At 44.8% G+C, this 13,998-nt stretch overlaps 1 protein-coding gene across 5 annotated transcripts in view; it reads left to right on the plus strand.

Annotated features, from left to right (window-relative positions):
* Positions 1-1,160: 1,160 nt before the first annotated feature.
* The window catches only part of SYNE3 (spectrin repeat containing nuclear envelope family member 3), a 65,560-nt gene continuing 52,722 nt past the window's right edge, over positions 1,161-13,998 (plus strand). Inside the window, exon 1 of one of the 5 annotated variants that reach the window (XM_048306341.1) lies at positions 1,161-1,246. Coding sequence is in view for 3 of the 5 variants with exons in the window: in XM_048306342.1 (XP_048162299.1) it covers positions 2,646-2,736 (91 nt within the window). In the remaining 2 variants the exon portion in view is untranslated. Of the gene's footprint in view, positions 1,247-1,520; positions 1,691-2,326; positions 2,737-11,925; positions 12,110-13,998 lie in introns of those variants that run through there. The other 4 variants (XM_048306340.1, XM_048306342.1, XM_048306338.1 and 1 more) reach the window with 4 other exon arrangements.

Below are 13,998 nucleotides of genomic sequence, written 5' to 3' on the forward strand. Positions count from 1 at the left end.
GTGAGTTAGCCAACCCATCCAGCATTAGAGAGCTGTCGTCCCCTGCCTCTCGCAGGGTGGGGGAGCTCACCCTTTCTTCACTTCTTAACTATGTATCTCGAGGCTCTTGGCCACAGAACTGTTACGTGTAATCAGAGATTTTTATCGCAAATAACCCGTTTTTCTGCTCTTTGGGCAGATGAACCGCCCAACTTCCCGGCAGCAGAAGGCAGCAATATAACCCCTGCCAAAGAGGATGGTTTGGTGCTTTATGAAATACAAGCTTTTCACATGCTCATTCAGTTTGTTTACATTGTATAATTGTTCAAATATGAAGAAGCTGTTCATTCTTTCCTCCTTCCCTCCCTGTGGCTCAGCATCCAGGCTCTCATATGTTACAACTTTCTGATGCTGCAGATGGAGCACAAGATGTTGATGACTGGCTTCTCTTGATGGGCTACAGAACCGATGCTGTGGTTGGCAACGCACCTCCACTGCTGCTCCTTTTGCTTCTGATTTTTTCCATAATTGAGCACATGCAATAGACTTTGTGCCTGAATCAGTACTACAGTGGAAACAGGTTTTGTTTCCTAAGTTTTCGTTGATTTTTCTCCCCAAAATATCACTTCATGCGTCCAAATGAATGCCTGTTGGCAGTGCCAGTGATGAGCTGGGGTTTTCATGCACGTGTAACTGCTGAGATACAGGCTGCCTGCCGGCTTTGGTGGCCATTCAAAAGAAACATCAAGAGACTTTCCCACGTGTTGGCACGGATCGCCGGAGCTCCCGGCACGTGCAAGGATCGCCCGGGGCTTGTCGCCGGTCGCCTGATGTTGGGTGACTCCCAGAGCTCCGAGTTCCCCAGAACACGATACTGTGAGAAACTCAGCTTCTCCTCTTCCGCTGCATTTTATTCGGCTAAAAATAGCAGAGTGCGGGTGCTCACCTGGTGCCCGCGGCCACGGCCGCCCGCCCGCCGCTGCCGCCGCGCAAGCACAGCCCAGCCCCGCTGCCCTCGGCGGGGGCTCCGCGGCCGGCGGCGCTCGCAGGGCGGGCCGGCCCGGGTTACATAACACCGCCCGCCGGGCCGGGCCGCGGCGGTGAGGGCGGGCCCTCCGCGCAGCCCCCGGAGCGGCGGGGCCGGTGCCGCTGCCGGGCCGCCCCAGCGAGGCTGAGCGAGCGCCCGAGCGGCCGCAGCGCGGCGGGGGAGAGACAGCGCGGCCCTGGGGCTGCCCGCGGGGGAAGCGGCGGCGGCGGTGCCGCGGCGGTGAGTGGGACGGGGCCTGCGGCGCTGCTCGGGGCCTGTTGCCGGTGCTGGGGGGCTGCGGGAAGGACCGGCGGCGAGGCGGCGGCGCCTGGGACTGCACCGTCCCGTCCGTCCCGGCGGGCGGGAGCGCGGCGCGCTCAGGGCGGTCGGGCTCGGCGGGGCTCGCTGTCAGCCCGCCCGGCTCCAGACCCGCCTCCTGTTGCTCGGCGCGCCGGGGCAAAACTCCGCCGGGACAGCCCGGTGCCGCTCGGCCCCCGGGCCGGCCGCCCGTGTAACGGGGGTAGCGGCACCGCCGGGGCCGCAGAGCGGGAGCGCCGGCAGGGCTTGTCCTTACCAGGACAGCTCCCTGGGTACTACGAGAGCTCCCTGTCTACTCCTAATACGCGTAATATCGCAGCTGCAGTAACCGCAGCGTATCTCCCGAAGTAATACACGCTAAACGGGGTAAGCCTTTTATTTAGCTTCTCTCAGAAAATCGCATCTGCGAACGAGTGCCAGCCTGGTTCAGCATTCATCTGCATTCTGCAACTTTTCTTTCTTTGATAGATGTCAGGCTCTTGCCAAAGCCGGTTGCTCAGCGTTACTGTCACATTTCTTCATCTGTAGGTCCCTACTGCCAGGACTCTACTGCGGTTTGCAAGGTCCTTGTTCCTCTTCTCCCTTCCCACTTCTCTCCCCTTCAAACCTATTAGATATATCCTAGCTTGGCTCTGATTCCCCTTTAGGGGATCTGACCTTGTCTCACATTTTCTTCCTAAACTGATAGAAAGTTTCATGTTTTTCTATTATAAGAGCAACTTAGATTCTGTGCAACTTCTGTATGTAAAGTTCCCCCACACCCCAATGTATGGTAAGACTGGTTTCTCATACACTCTTTTCTGCCCTCTCTTATATTTCCAAATCCTTATTGTTTTGGCCTTGAGTGGGTTTAGATCTTTGTCCAGGAAAATTTAATTTGTAGAAATAGATCTACTCAAATAGGCTAACAGACTGAAATCTGCAGCAATTATGCATGTATATGATGACTAATTGTGAAAATTATGGTTGCAAGACACTGCTTTATTTTGCAAGTTCATCAGAGCAAGGATGCCTGTCTTCTTTGCCTCAAATCTAAGCCTGGCTGTCTTGAACCATTAATGAAAAATAAAATCACTATGCTACTCTTACCACTTCCCTGCTGCTAGTTTTGGATGTTACTTTTCAGCCCTTGGCATGGTGCATGTAATTTGAAAATCTTTGTACACAGTGCTTGTTTTCTGGGGAAAGAATTTTAAAAATGCCACAAAACTTTAAAAGCTGATTGGTTGCCTTCAAATGTTTTCCTTCTTTTCCTGAAAGTGTCTCAAATCTGCGGTTGTTGAAATGCACATAAGCTTGGCACAGTCTCTGTGGCTGCCAAATGTGTGAGCCAGTTGGATCTCAAGGAAATGTAACTTATTGCAATCAGTCCCGGGGAGTCTTTTTGTTCCACAAGAAACAAACATGTTTTGGTGAGTCACAGTAACATTGTTCCATACAAACTAGCTGTCAGGAAGTGGAGTCTGACAATGCCGATGGTCCCTCCGTAAAAGCAGCTTTCCCCTACACCCAGTGCTGTTTTCATGTTGTTTGTGAATCATAAGATCCAGAGTCCTTTCAAATTCCCAAGGAAGCCAGAATTAGCTACCATTCAGGGTGCAGTACTGTGGTGCTTGCCTCTCTTGTTGTATTCCTTCTGATAGTTCCAGTTCTTCCCTTCAGCCATATTTCACTGCTCCTCCTTTCCCTCTCATCTTGGCTAAGACTTGTACCATACTTCCAAGTCTGTTCCTGGCACATATGTCCTCTGTGTGGCCTTTGTGCACTAACCTCATTGAAAAGATTGTCTAGCTTTTCTTTGGGAGTAAGCCATTTTTTGTGCTCCTCCACTTACCCGTGGCTTACAAATGATCCTAAAAACTGTTGTATACGCTTGTGGATGCTTGGCCTCAGAATGTGGCTGTACCTGCATCCACATGACTTTGGAGAGCAATTCCACTGCCTGAGGGGATGCTCCACACCTGCATCGCAGCTTCAGAAAGATAACTGGCAGAATTCTGTTGGAAACAAGGTTTTTTGCCATCCCTTAATATGTGTATACGCATGAGTCTTGGTATGTGTCTCTTTTGTAATATTTTTTTGCCGTTTCCCAGTTTCAGCTAAGTATGACGTGAGGAGAACAGCTCCAAGGTAATTAAGCTCCTGCAAATTTTGTAGAAATGGGCCAACAGGGAAAAGCAAGTCTAAAATCAGACACTTGCTAGTTTTCCCAAGTTTTTAGCTCAGTGACTGGGTGATACATTTGTATGTGACAGCCTCCATTTGGCAATAATATATTTGGTGCAAATGAAGCTGTAAAGAGCAAGGGAGAAGGATCTTCTGGGTAAGTGCCCCTGAACTGGCATCTCCCTTAAAACTTCAAAGAATACAAATAACGCTGATACGATACATTGCATTTTGAACGTGGAAACAGAAAGTCTTGATACAGTTCAGTGTATACTTTTAATCAACCAAGGAACACAGCTCTCTAGGAGATCTGTTTTCCTGAGTTGGTCTGGTCACAGAGTGCTTTGTTTTTACATCCCTGCATCTCCAGGGCACAACTCCTGTCTTTGTTCTGCCAGGCACACATTTGTACAAGTACAGAAGGGCTATGATCTCAGCTAGTGTCTTTAGATTTATTTTGACAAAATTGGCTAACAGTTTCAAGATTGCCATCATATGCATAATGCCCATGAAACCAAGCAAAAGCAGTGCTCATTCATCCTGGCTCAAAATAACGTGTTCTGGCGGGACAAATCCCAGATCATTTGTAATAATGACAAGATACTGGATTTCTGTTTTGATTTGGGTTTTCTTAACTGTTAGTCCCTGTCAGCAGGATTTTTGTGGCACAGCTTTGACCTGTCCTCTCAAACTTGTTTTGCCATATAGACAGGTGCAATGGTGTCCTTAGAAAGGGTCCCCATATAACTGGATCATGTATGTCCACTTGAGGATTTTGGGCCAAGTGTGAATCCTGGTAATTCAGGCATGTGAAAGGAAAAAGCTACATTGTAACAGGAAAAATTCTTGAGCTCCTGGAATGTTAACAGCGGGTGTTAACTGGCAAGGGAGTTTTTAGCTGGTACATCTCTGTATGAAGACAAAGGTACCAGGCACCTGAGATCAACAGGAATAAATACCAGGTCCTTCAATACCTCTTTGAATCTGGCTGAAAATCTTCTCACTGTCTTTGTAGCGTAGTAAGTGGAATACTCTTATCCCTGAAGGAAAATATCTTTTAGGGTAGTGCTTACTGATGGTCAGTAGCTTCTTCAGGTCTCAGCTTCTTCAGGCTGCAATTCTGTGAAATTAAAACATGCAAAACAGGTGGTCAGGGTCCCTTTTGGTCATGCAAGTCTGCTCTGCAAGCAACTGAATGATAGGAATTGTGCCTTTAGTTAATATTGGTTAAAGTAGTCTAAAATGACACAAGGAAAACTGAAAAGTGTCATTGTGTCATCAGTTGCCATCAAATGGAGCGTTTAAAGTTCAAAACAGCCTGATATTGATTAGTTATAGGCCCCAAGTGTCACATCCTTAAATTTTGGTCTGAAATACAATTTCATTGCCTGAGGCTGACATTGGCATATGCAGACTTTTCTTATAATACTTCCATGGCTAGCTGCAGTGTTGTCAGCCTCAACTTAAACACAGTCTTGTTCTTTTGTTTGAAAGTTTACTCTTCCTGTTTGTTCTCTAGTGTTTGTTGAGGGCATAACAGTCAGAGTATTAGGGAAATGGAGTCTTTTAAACTGAAAGTGGAGATCCTTACCTAAGGACCACTCCTTACACACTCTTCTGCAGAGCTGGAGCTTCAACTCAGTCCTTGCCTTCCACAAGGACTGATGGCTTTACAATATGCTGTCTTTGCCATCCATTGCCATGGATTCACTGCTTCACAGACTTAAAGTCTCATGAACTGTTGCTTATCATATGTTCCTGTATTGCTGATAAATTGCATCACAGGATGATACTGCCTGAATTACAAAAAAACTACTCAGAGAGTAGAGCCCTGGGTAATTTAACTTCAGGTATCTGAAGTGGCCCCACCTCAATGCTGAGAAAAGGATGGTAGGTCTGACAGGGGCGGTGGTTCTCACTGACACACCATATCAGGTTAATAAGCAATCTTTGACGTCTCTCTCTGTGCACACAGCTTAATTATATTTCAAGGAAAGTGCATTGATTTCAAGGGGGTGTGGAAACATTTCTTTCCCTTAGACACAACTGACTGTTAATGTCTCTGGTGTTACAAGCTTCTTTTCTATGTTACACTTAAAAGACATGGACTTGATATAAAGCCCTTCATATCAAGGGGTTTCAAGGGAATTTCTGCTTTGACTATAACAGGCTGAGGATTACAGGGCAGTCTCAGCCTTGGGATATCACTGAGCAGGTGCATAAAAAAACATACTGGAAGAAATTAAGAGATAGCAGGAAACAGGGAGAACCAGAAGATTGTAATTTGATTTGAGCTCAGGTATCAAGCTGTGGCTTGCTTGTTTTGTTCTTGATTAGTGTTTATTTAGTGGTGTTGAAAGGCGAAATAACTGCTGTTACAGTTGTGCTATGCAGAAAGCCTTTTGAGAAACGTGACAGGAATACTTGGGAGCACAAGCTGAGTGAGAGGCCCACGTGGGATAGCTTGTGCTGTTACACGTAGTAGATACAGTGCCTGTCACCAGGGAATCCTAGACACACTTTACATAAGGCGACATGCTGCTCCCGTTGTGGTTGATAATGATTATAATAACAATAAGAGTAGAAGGGACCTACAACAATCACCTGATCCAACTGCCTGACCACTTCAAGGCTGAGCAAAAGTTAAAGCACATTATTAAGGGCACTGCACGCCTCAAACACTGACAGGCTTGGGGCATTGGCCGCCTCTCTAGGAAGCCTACTGCAGTGTTTGACCACCCTGTCAGGCAGGAAGGGCTTCCTGACATCCAGTCTAAACCTCCCTTAATGCGCCTTTGCTTCCACAAGTTTGCTCTGTGATCTTGAAGGAGCGTGTACAGTCAGAGGTTTGAAATGGGACCAGTGATGTCGGATGCTTTGTGTGTGGGGTCTGTCACAGATGCTGCTGAGAGCACCAGTGTCTTCATCTGTGAAATGGGACACTAACATCTTATCTCATAGGGTACACTTGATGTGTGTGGCAGCTGTGTTGCAGGTACCACGTGGGAGGGTGTCACAGGTGCAACAGAGTAAACCACCCACGGTGGATCTGGGTACTTGGTTTTATTTAAAAACCAAGATTGGAGTTTTCACCCTAAAAGATTATCTCACACACTGACTCGCCTACTCACTCATCTGGACTGACACAACAGCAATAATAAATTAAACTGTGAAAAAAGTGTAGGGGGTACTTTTGGCTGTGTTTTCTCTCCACCTCACATAGAAGTGATATGTGATTTAAAGCATTACATGCTTGTGTTATTTTCCTGCCATTATAATGAGGCAATTGTATCACAAAAACATGTGTTGTCTCTGACTGAGGAGCAGTTTGAGAGATGCAACAGCTGGTCTTTATCCAGGCTCTGTACCCCATTGTTGGTGCAGCCTGAAGAAGTTCAGAGGAGCTGAAGGTGAAAAGTGTACAAGCTCTGATGTACCCACTGCATTTTCAAGTCAGCATGTGAGAAAATATACCCCTGCCTTAAAGTTTCTGTGACCAAATAAAAGAAATCATTGAAGCTGTCAGTTCTTCCCCAGGCTGTATATTTCCTTTAGCTTAGATGACTGATTTCTCTTAATGCAAGAGTTTTTGCATGAGCACTTGAGTCTTTGGTAGTGTTTGTATGAATGGCAGATGACAGCAGTTGGCAAATGTAGGTGATGTTTCTTACGTAAGTCAGCAGAATTGGTCTGTAGGTGCAGCAGGGTAAGCACAGGCTTTGTGTGAAGTATAAGACTTTAACACTGGCTAATAACACTGGCTCAGTAGACACCACAGACGTGCGTTAATTTAGATCTCAAGATTAAGAGAGCACCCAAGGAAGAATTTACTTGTTACCTTGTCTTTTAAGTCCGCAGGAGTCAAGGTAGAAATCTTGGCTCTGTGACAGTATTGCCCCTGGCTTTACCAGACCCTGGGATTTTCCTTTGTATTCTCAGATTATAAACCTGCTGACTCCATTAGTTGTGCTGTTGGTGTGAAATGCCAATCCATAGAAAATGTCTGCAGCCTAACAAACAGGAAAAGATTTCAAGCTTCTTTGGGTTGTTTTTCTTGTTTGCTTGCTTGTTTTGGGAGGATGTTCTTTTGATTGGTTAGTTTGGTTTTTTTCTACAAGACAAGTTCCTGTCTGGGATGGAGCTACCAGCAACCCTAAAGGTATTTTCATCTTCAATGTTATTTTATTTCTCCCCTCAGGTGTTTGCTTGTCCAGCTATTGCATATTGTGATAATACAGGTTGCCCAGAGAGGCTGTGGAGTCTCCTCTGGAGATACTCAAAAGCCATCTGGACACAGTCCTGAGTAACATTCTTTACTAGGGGACCCGAGCTGAGCAGGGAGATTGGATTAGATGAACTCCAGTGGTCCCTTCCAAGCTCAGCTATTCTGTGAATACCTCATGATGGAGGAGAGCTGGTGCTGTCATTCTGGTCTGCAGAGTGAAATAGTATTTGCTGTCTGATGAAAGAGCTGAAGGTGTTTATAAAAACCATTTTTATAAGTAATTACATCAACATGTTTAATCCCAATACTTAAAATGTCACAGCCCTTTTTTGTTTTTTAAAGTCCTTTTGTTGTTGAATAGTTGTGGTTAGTCAGTGCTGAGCAATCTACCTGGATGTGCTTCAGTGCTCCGCAGGTAATTGTTTTCTATAGCGCCCTTCCTATGTCAGCTATCACTGGTATTTGTGAAGTCCTGTTATTGCTACTAGCAGGTTACACCTTAGTTTGGGGATTTGCAAATAGGTGTTTTTCTCAGTTAAGCAACTATATCGCCAGCTAACCCACTTCTTGATTCTTTTAGTCTTGCTCAGATCAGATCTGACATTTCTCAGTTTGGTTTGGTGTGTGGGTTGTTTTTGTTTTTTTCATGCTAACTGGTAAATCAAAATCCTTTTTTTTTTGTTTTTCCATGCTGAATGGAACAGAGCATAATGATGACCTAAGCCAGACCTTTAAGATGCTCAGCTTGCCAGGTGGGACACTTGAATCATTAGGCTGTGCATAATGATTAGGTTCTGCATAATGATTCCTTATTTACACAGGGTGAAACTGTGTAAAACCAGAAAGAGAGATCAAGAGCTTGACACCTGTCTGTGCTATCCTTGCCAGTACCTCCAAGCCCAGTACTTAGGACAACCTGATTTCTTGATGGGTGTTTCTTTTCTGAAAAGTCCTTTCACAGCAATTCCAAACCAGATTCCTTGGTGAGTAGGAATTGCATAGACAGTCCCTTTATCCAATGTTATTTTAATTCACAACTAAAATATAGTTAGAAATATGATCTTCCCCAGAAAATGGAAATGTTGATTCCCATACATCCCCAGGCTGCCTTTCCTGTGTAAATGAGAGAGCAGCTTCCACCTCTGGCCTGCCTGTGATACCAACCTCCACCAATGCTCAGCAGACTTTCATGGGCTCTTTCATGCTTTTCCTCCCAGTCTTGTCCTCACACGTAATCCTTCTCATAGCCATGTCATGACCTTCACTCAGATTCCTCCTTAAAATGTTTTTGCTGCAATGCCTATGAGATTTGGCCATGGTTAGGCAGCTGCTGCTCTGCCTGTGGCTTTTCATGCTAATACTGCCTCAGTGCTCCTATGTGTGTCCCCTCTGTCTATATCCATATTTTGTTTGTATCCATATTCTGTTCTGTTCTGCTTCAGCAGTACCCTCTGAACTGGGGATGCCTGTTCACTCCCTGCAGCATGGTGTAGGGCTGGTTTACACCTAGGACCCAAGCTTCTGCAGAGTAGTAAGAATATATAACACAGTTGCCATGGTTGAAGAGAAATTTTTATCCTGCTGCTCTGTGTCATATCTGAGGGGTTTCATAGCTCTTTGTCAGAGCTGAGACAACACTTTATAATTTATAACCCTTGCAACCCTGCTGCAGTGATGACATCTGTCTCCTGAGCAGTTAGTGGACAAATACATCACTGGCTGCTTGAAGATGCAGACAATTAGTGGGCAATGAGGCCAGTCTGCCCAGAGTATCACTTACAGTAGGTTAATCAGTGGGGCAGTGTAGTCATTTAACTCCTTGGGCTGCACTGGCTTTGCAGAAATGTTTCCTTTGCAGTGCCCATGGCTGCCAGGTAATCTAAGATCATCCAGCAGATGTTACAAGAGTTACAGCTACAACAGATGTTACCACAGTTCCAGATGTAACTGAATCCATGTTTGAGCATAGACATGTCAGCCCAAAGAAGGGGCCATTCAAATGCTTTCCAGTGCCATAACAGAAATAATAGTTGGCCAGAAAAAACACTCTTTCATCCCTTGCTGAAACTGGAAATGGACTTCTTTGTATGGGAAAGAAGAGAATGGCAGGTCAGATGTTGTGGGAACATCTGGAATATTTTGCTGAACCTGGTTTCCTTTAAAACTATGGAAAAATATAAAATCAAGTTTGCTCTAAAAGGAATTATGCCCAAGTGGTAATGTGGTATTTATATATTTTAAATATGTTGTGATACTAACTTACAGAAAGTTTTGTGGGGAATGCTGCATTTTTCACTATTAGTTTGATCCCCTCATTGCTGCCTGTAGCTTGTGGTTGTCTGTACTCACCAGGGGAGCTCCTTTGCCTTCTAGATTAGTTATCCAAAGAGACTGATTCTTACCTTGTTTTAGAAGCTGCTGTGCATAGCTGACGTTAGCCACATATGCTCTGCTTCCTCAATACTACTAGTTTCAGTGCTTTTTAAAAATTATTTATTTAATTTTTTTAGCAGGACTGTGGCAAATTTGCAGTGACTATGGATACACCACAAGAGAGAGAGAACAAGGGAAAAGTGATGAAGGGGATCACTTACAGGCATTTAAAACTCCCCCATTCAAACAACACAGTTTTAGAATAACCCTGATCTGACTTTCAGATAAGTGGTCCAATATCCAGTTTACATCCCCAGCCATGGTATAGTTTAGTCTGCAGGCTGATGTGTTTTGAGATGTTCTTATCCTGATGTGTTTTGAGATATTCATATAGTTCTAAGGATTATTCATGTTAGCAAAAGGCTAACAAGACAGTTGGAAAATAGCTGGTATTTCAGTTCCCTCTCTAGAGGTACCATCAGCATTGCTAACTCTTAAGATGTTCCTCCTCTTCTGTCCCTTGGGGTTTTTTTCACCATTGATGGCAAAATTCTGGTTGAATTCTGTGTTTGGTTGGCTGTGCTGAGGTCACATGGGGGTCACAGCCTCACTGAGGCTTCTGGTCTTCAGTTAATTCTATGTATTAGCAACTTCACAGGGTTACCTTGATCAACATTTTCTATTCCAGTGTTGTTCTTTCACCTAGATTTTCATCCATCTTTGTTCTTCTCTTCAGTTTTTCCCCATGCTCTTCCCTTTTGCTGCCTGATTCCGAAATGGGTGCAGAGACTCATAGTTTTATCCCTGATTGTATCTGTAGCTTCTAATTTGGAGGTAGAATTTGAACCAACTTTCCCCCTCATATTTTGTTTTCCCTGATTTCTCCACCTCTCCTCCATATTTTTGTTGTAATTCTAGAAATGCTGCTCAGTGTAGTGTAAGTTATGACACTACTGAAAAAGTAGAGAGATTGTTGGCCTTATGGACTTGTTTTGGATTTACACCAGCTTGAGTAAGTGGCACCTGTTTTGGTCCTGGAGTGTATTAGATCTACACCATTAGGATGATGCAAATGGTAGTGGGGTGGGTAGACCAAACCAGTGTGTTTTATTGAATGTCTAAAAGCAGATGTACCCAGCAGGATCTTAATTAATCAACAGAGAATGCTGCTTTATATTTTCTAATAGTTTTGGGGAATTAGGAAGGAAGAATTCCTCATGTGCTCCGTCATAAGAGACAGCTAGTGTCTACAAAGTGTATTCCATTCAGCCAAATTATGCAGCAGAGGTATTTCCTGAAAATATCAGCTAACCTCCTTTTTGTCTTGCACAATTGTAACTGAGAGCAGAATCTAGATGAGTGTGTCAGTCTGTGAAGGGAATCTCCTGCTAGAGACCTTGGGAGTAAAAAACGAAGTGGAAGATAAAGGAAAATTACTATTATGTTAGAGCATGAGTTAATGATTTCTAAAATCTCAGCTCTAACGTACCTGTCTGCACTTCTACTTCTTGCTGGTCTTCATCCCCTGTATTCTTGACTAATTCCCATTCAGCAAACATCTGTCAGGCATAATAATTTCAAGCATTAATCCTTACAGGTATTAACCAGCTTGTTAGTTGATGACCTGAACTAGATAGTTTCAGGGGATTATTGCTATTTAAATCTCACCTACATTTTAAACAGTGGCAACATGCCCTGCTCTGGGTTTCTTTTCTTTCTTTTTTTTTATTTTTTTTTCTGCACTGATAAATCTTTGGATTGTCGTCTCCTCTTTCACTCCTGCGGCATGGGAGGAGGCAGAGAGGAAGTTCTGTGCTTCCTCCTGCATTAGTAAGGAGGAAGCCACTGGTTTCTCTTTGTGCCAGACTTGCTCGTGCTGCCAACTGTGCCAAATCGCTGTTCTAACTCCCAGTGGACGCCAGGCTGGATTGTGGTTGCCATGCTGGCAAACCCCCAGGGAACTTTGATGGAATCACCGCAGACTTTTACCTACCCTTTTTACCAGATTTCCCAGGATTTTGGTAAGGTTTTTACAACATTACTTTTATTTCATAATGTAGTGAGATGGTTGGACCGGCAGTGTGTCTGTATCTTTTGGCTCCTAAGAACTTTTGCACTAATTTTTTGCTTTGCATGAAATTTTCCAGAGACATGGAAGTGTTAAAGATATCAAGTGTCTTGAAATTTCAAGTATTTGAATTCTAGTGAAAGGGGAAATAGAAGTCAGTGGCCTGCTGCAGGAGAGCCATGAGTGAGGGTTCTGGCAGCACCCAGCTGGTGAAGGGCGCCAAGATGAGCCCATTCGCGTGCTTTTCTCTGGAGCAAGCCCACACCTCCCCTCCTGCCTGGTGCCAGCACCACAGGGTGCTGGGGGAAAGGATGGGAGGGCCCAAGGGTGAGGGCCCAGTGCAATGAAATAAGGCCTGATAAATTGTTTTGTGAGCAGCAGGCCAGGATGGGGAACTCCTTCATGTAAGGCAGGAGAAAGGAAGCCAAAATATCCCTACTGTGGTGTGCACCAGAAGGGCTGGAGATAAGTGACAGTGGGTGAAGTTAATAGAGAGAGAGTGTCTGTTGGGAGCCAGGAGTGTGGCTGGCACTCAAGACATGCTATCAGCTTTTACAGCCCCAAAATGTTTGCTGAACTGGGACTGCTGAGATCCCTTCCCTGAAGTGTGGGTTTAAGGTTGCATATATAACTGTTGAAACATGACCTGGAGGTATGCAAAAGGTAAAAAAGGGGATTAAAGAAATTCAGAATTTTTTTTTTTAAGTAGGGAGTATAGTTTGCACAAACACTGTTGCTTGCATTGTGCTCATTGAACCCAGACAAGGTCATCGAACGCTCTGCTCTGTGGTGGTTCAGCAATTAGAGTCAAACACATTTTTCTTCAGGAGGATAACTGGCTTCTCCTGTTTTATGAATCAACCTTTTTCAAGGTACCTGCTGAGCCCTGATCTGTAAATTGAAAGGGAAATAGTGGAGAAAAATTTCAGCAATATGAAATGCCTATAAAATACAGCAAGTGTTTGTGTTACTTTTAGAAGATGGTTTTGGAGACTAGTGGGGAATTATTTTTATTTCTTTTAGACCAAAGTTGAGTTTGTGCCATGATGTCTATTACTCCTTGTAGAAGAATTATGTGTTACTTGGGTTAAACAAATCTATAGCTTTATACCTTTTCCTTTTTCAAGTGTTTGAGAATAGGTAGTGCTATGACACGTCTGCCAGTGTGTGTGTACAATTCCTTGGCTGATATGGACCCCTGTTGCTGTAAATGTATCTCTGTGTTAGCTCCCCGGCAGCCCCAGGGATATGTCCCATAATATTTAGGGTGGCATTTTCATACTTGCTGAGAAGCAGCACGCCCTGAGGCCCCCTTGGGGTTCGAATAGAACAGAGCTGCCTGATCTCCTCAGACGTTTCCGGGGAAAAAAAGAGCTTTGGTTTCTTGTAGCACTCCATTACTAAAAGGCAGTTGCTAGAGGAGGACGTAAGAGTGAGAAGAAAAAGCATTGGCTTCACTCGTGCTGCTCAGCACGGTAATTATCTGTGATCACAGCTTTAAATAACTCTCTGGTCCTCCTCACTGGAGGATGACTGCTGACAAACGCAGCTCACTGCTGGGCTCTGCCGCCGTTTTACTCTTTGCTTTAGGTTTGATGAGTCTCAGTAGGAGGAGGTTCAGATCCCCTCTGGGTTTATAGACTACAGGACTTCAGTCCCTGATCAGACTAAAAAGACTGCTAAAAAGGCGTTTTTCATCGCTGTTGTGAAGTCCTGAGCGATCAGAGTGCCGGAGTCTGGCAGTGCTGGGCTGTTCCCAGCCTGCTGGAGGGGTCTGTGCAGCTGAAACCAGATGTGGCCGTGCTCCTTAACCCACAGTGCCTGGCCAGCACACACTTGGGA

The sequence above is a fragment of the Corvus hawaiiensis genome, chromosome 6 (assembly GCF_020740725.1).
Source record: "Corvus hawaiiensis isolate bCorHaw1 chromosome 6, bCorHaw1.pri.cur, whole genome shotgun sequence".
Lineage (NCBI taxonomy): Eukaryota > Metazoa > Chordata > Aves > Passeriformes > Corvidae > Corvus > Corvus hawaiiensis.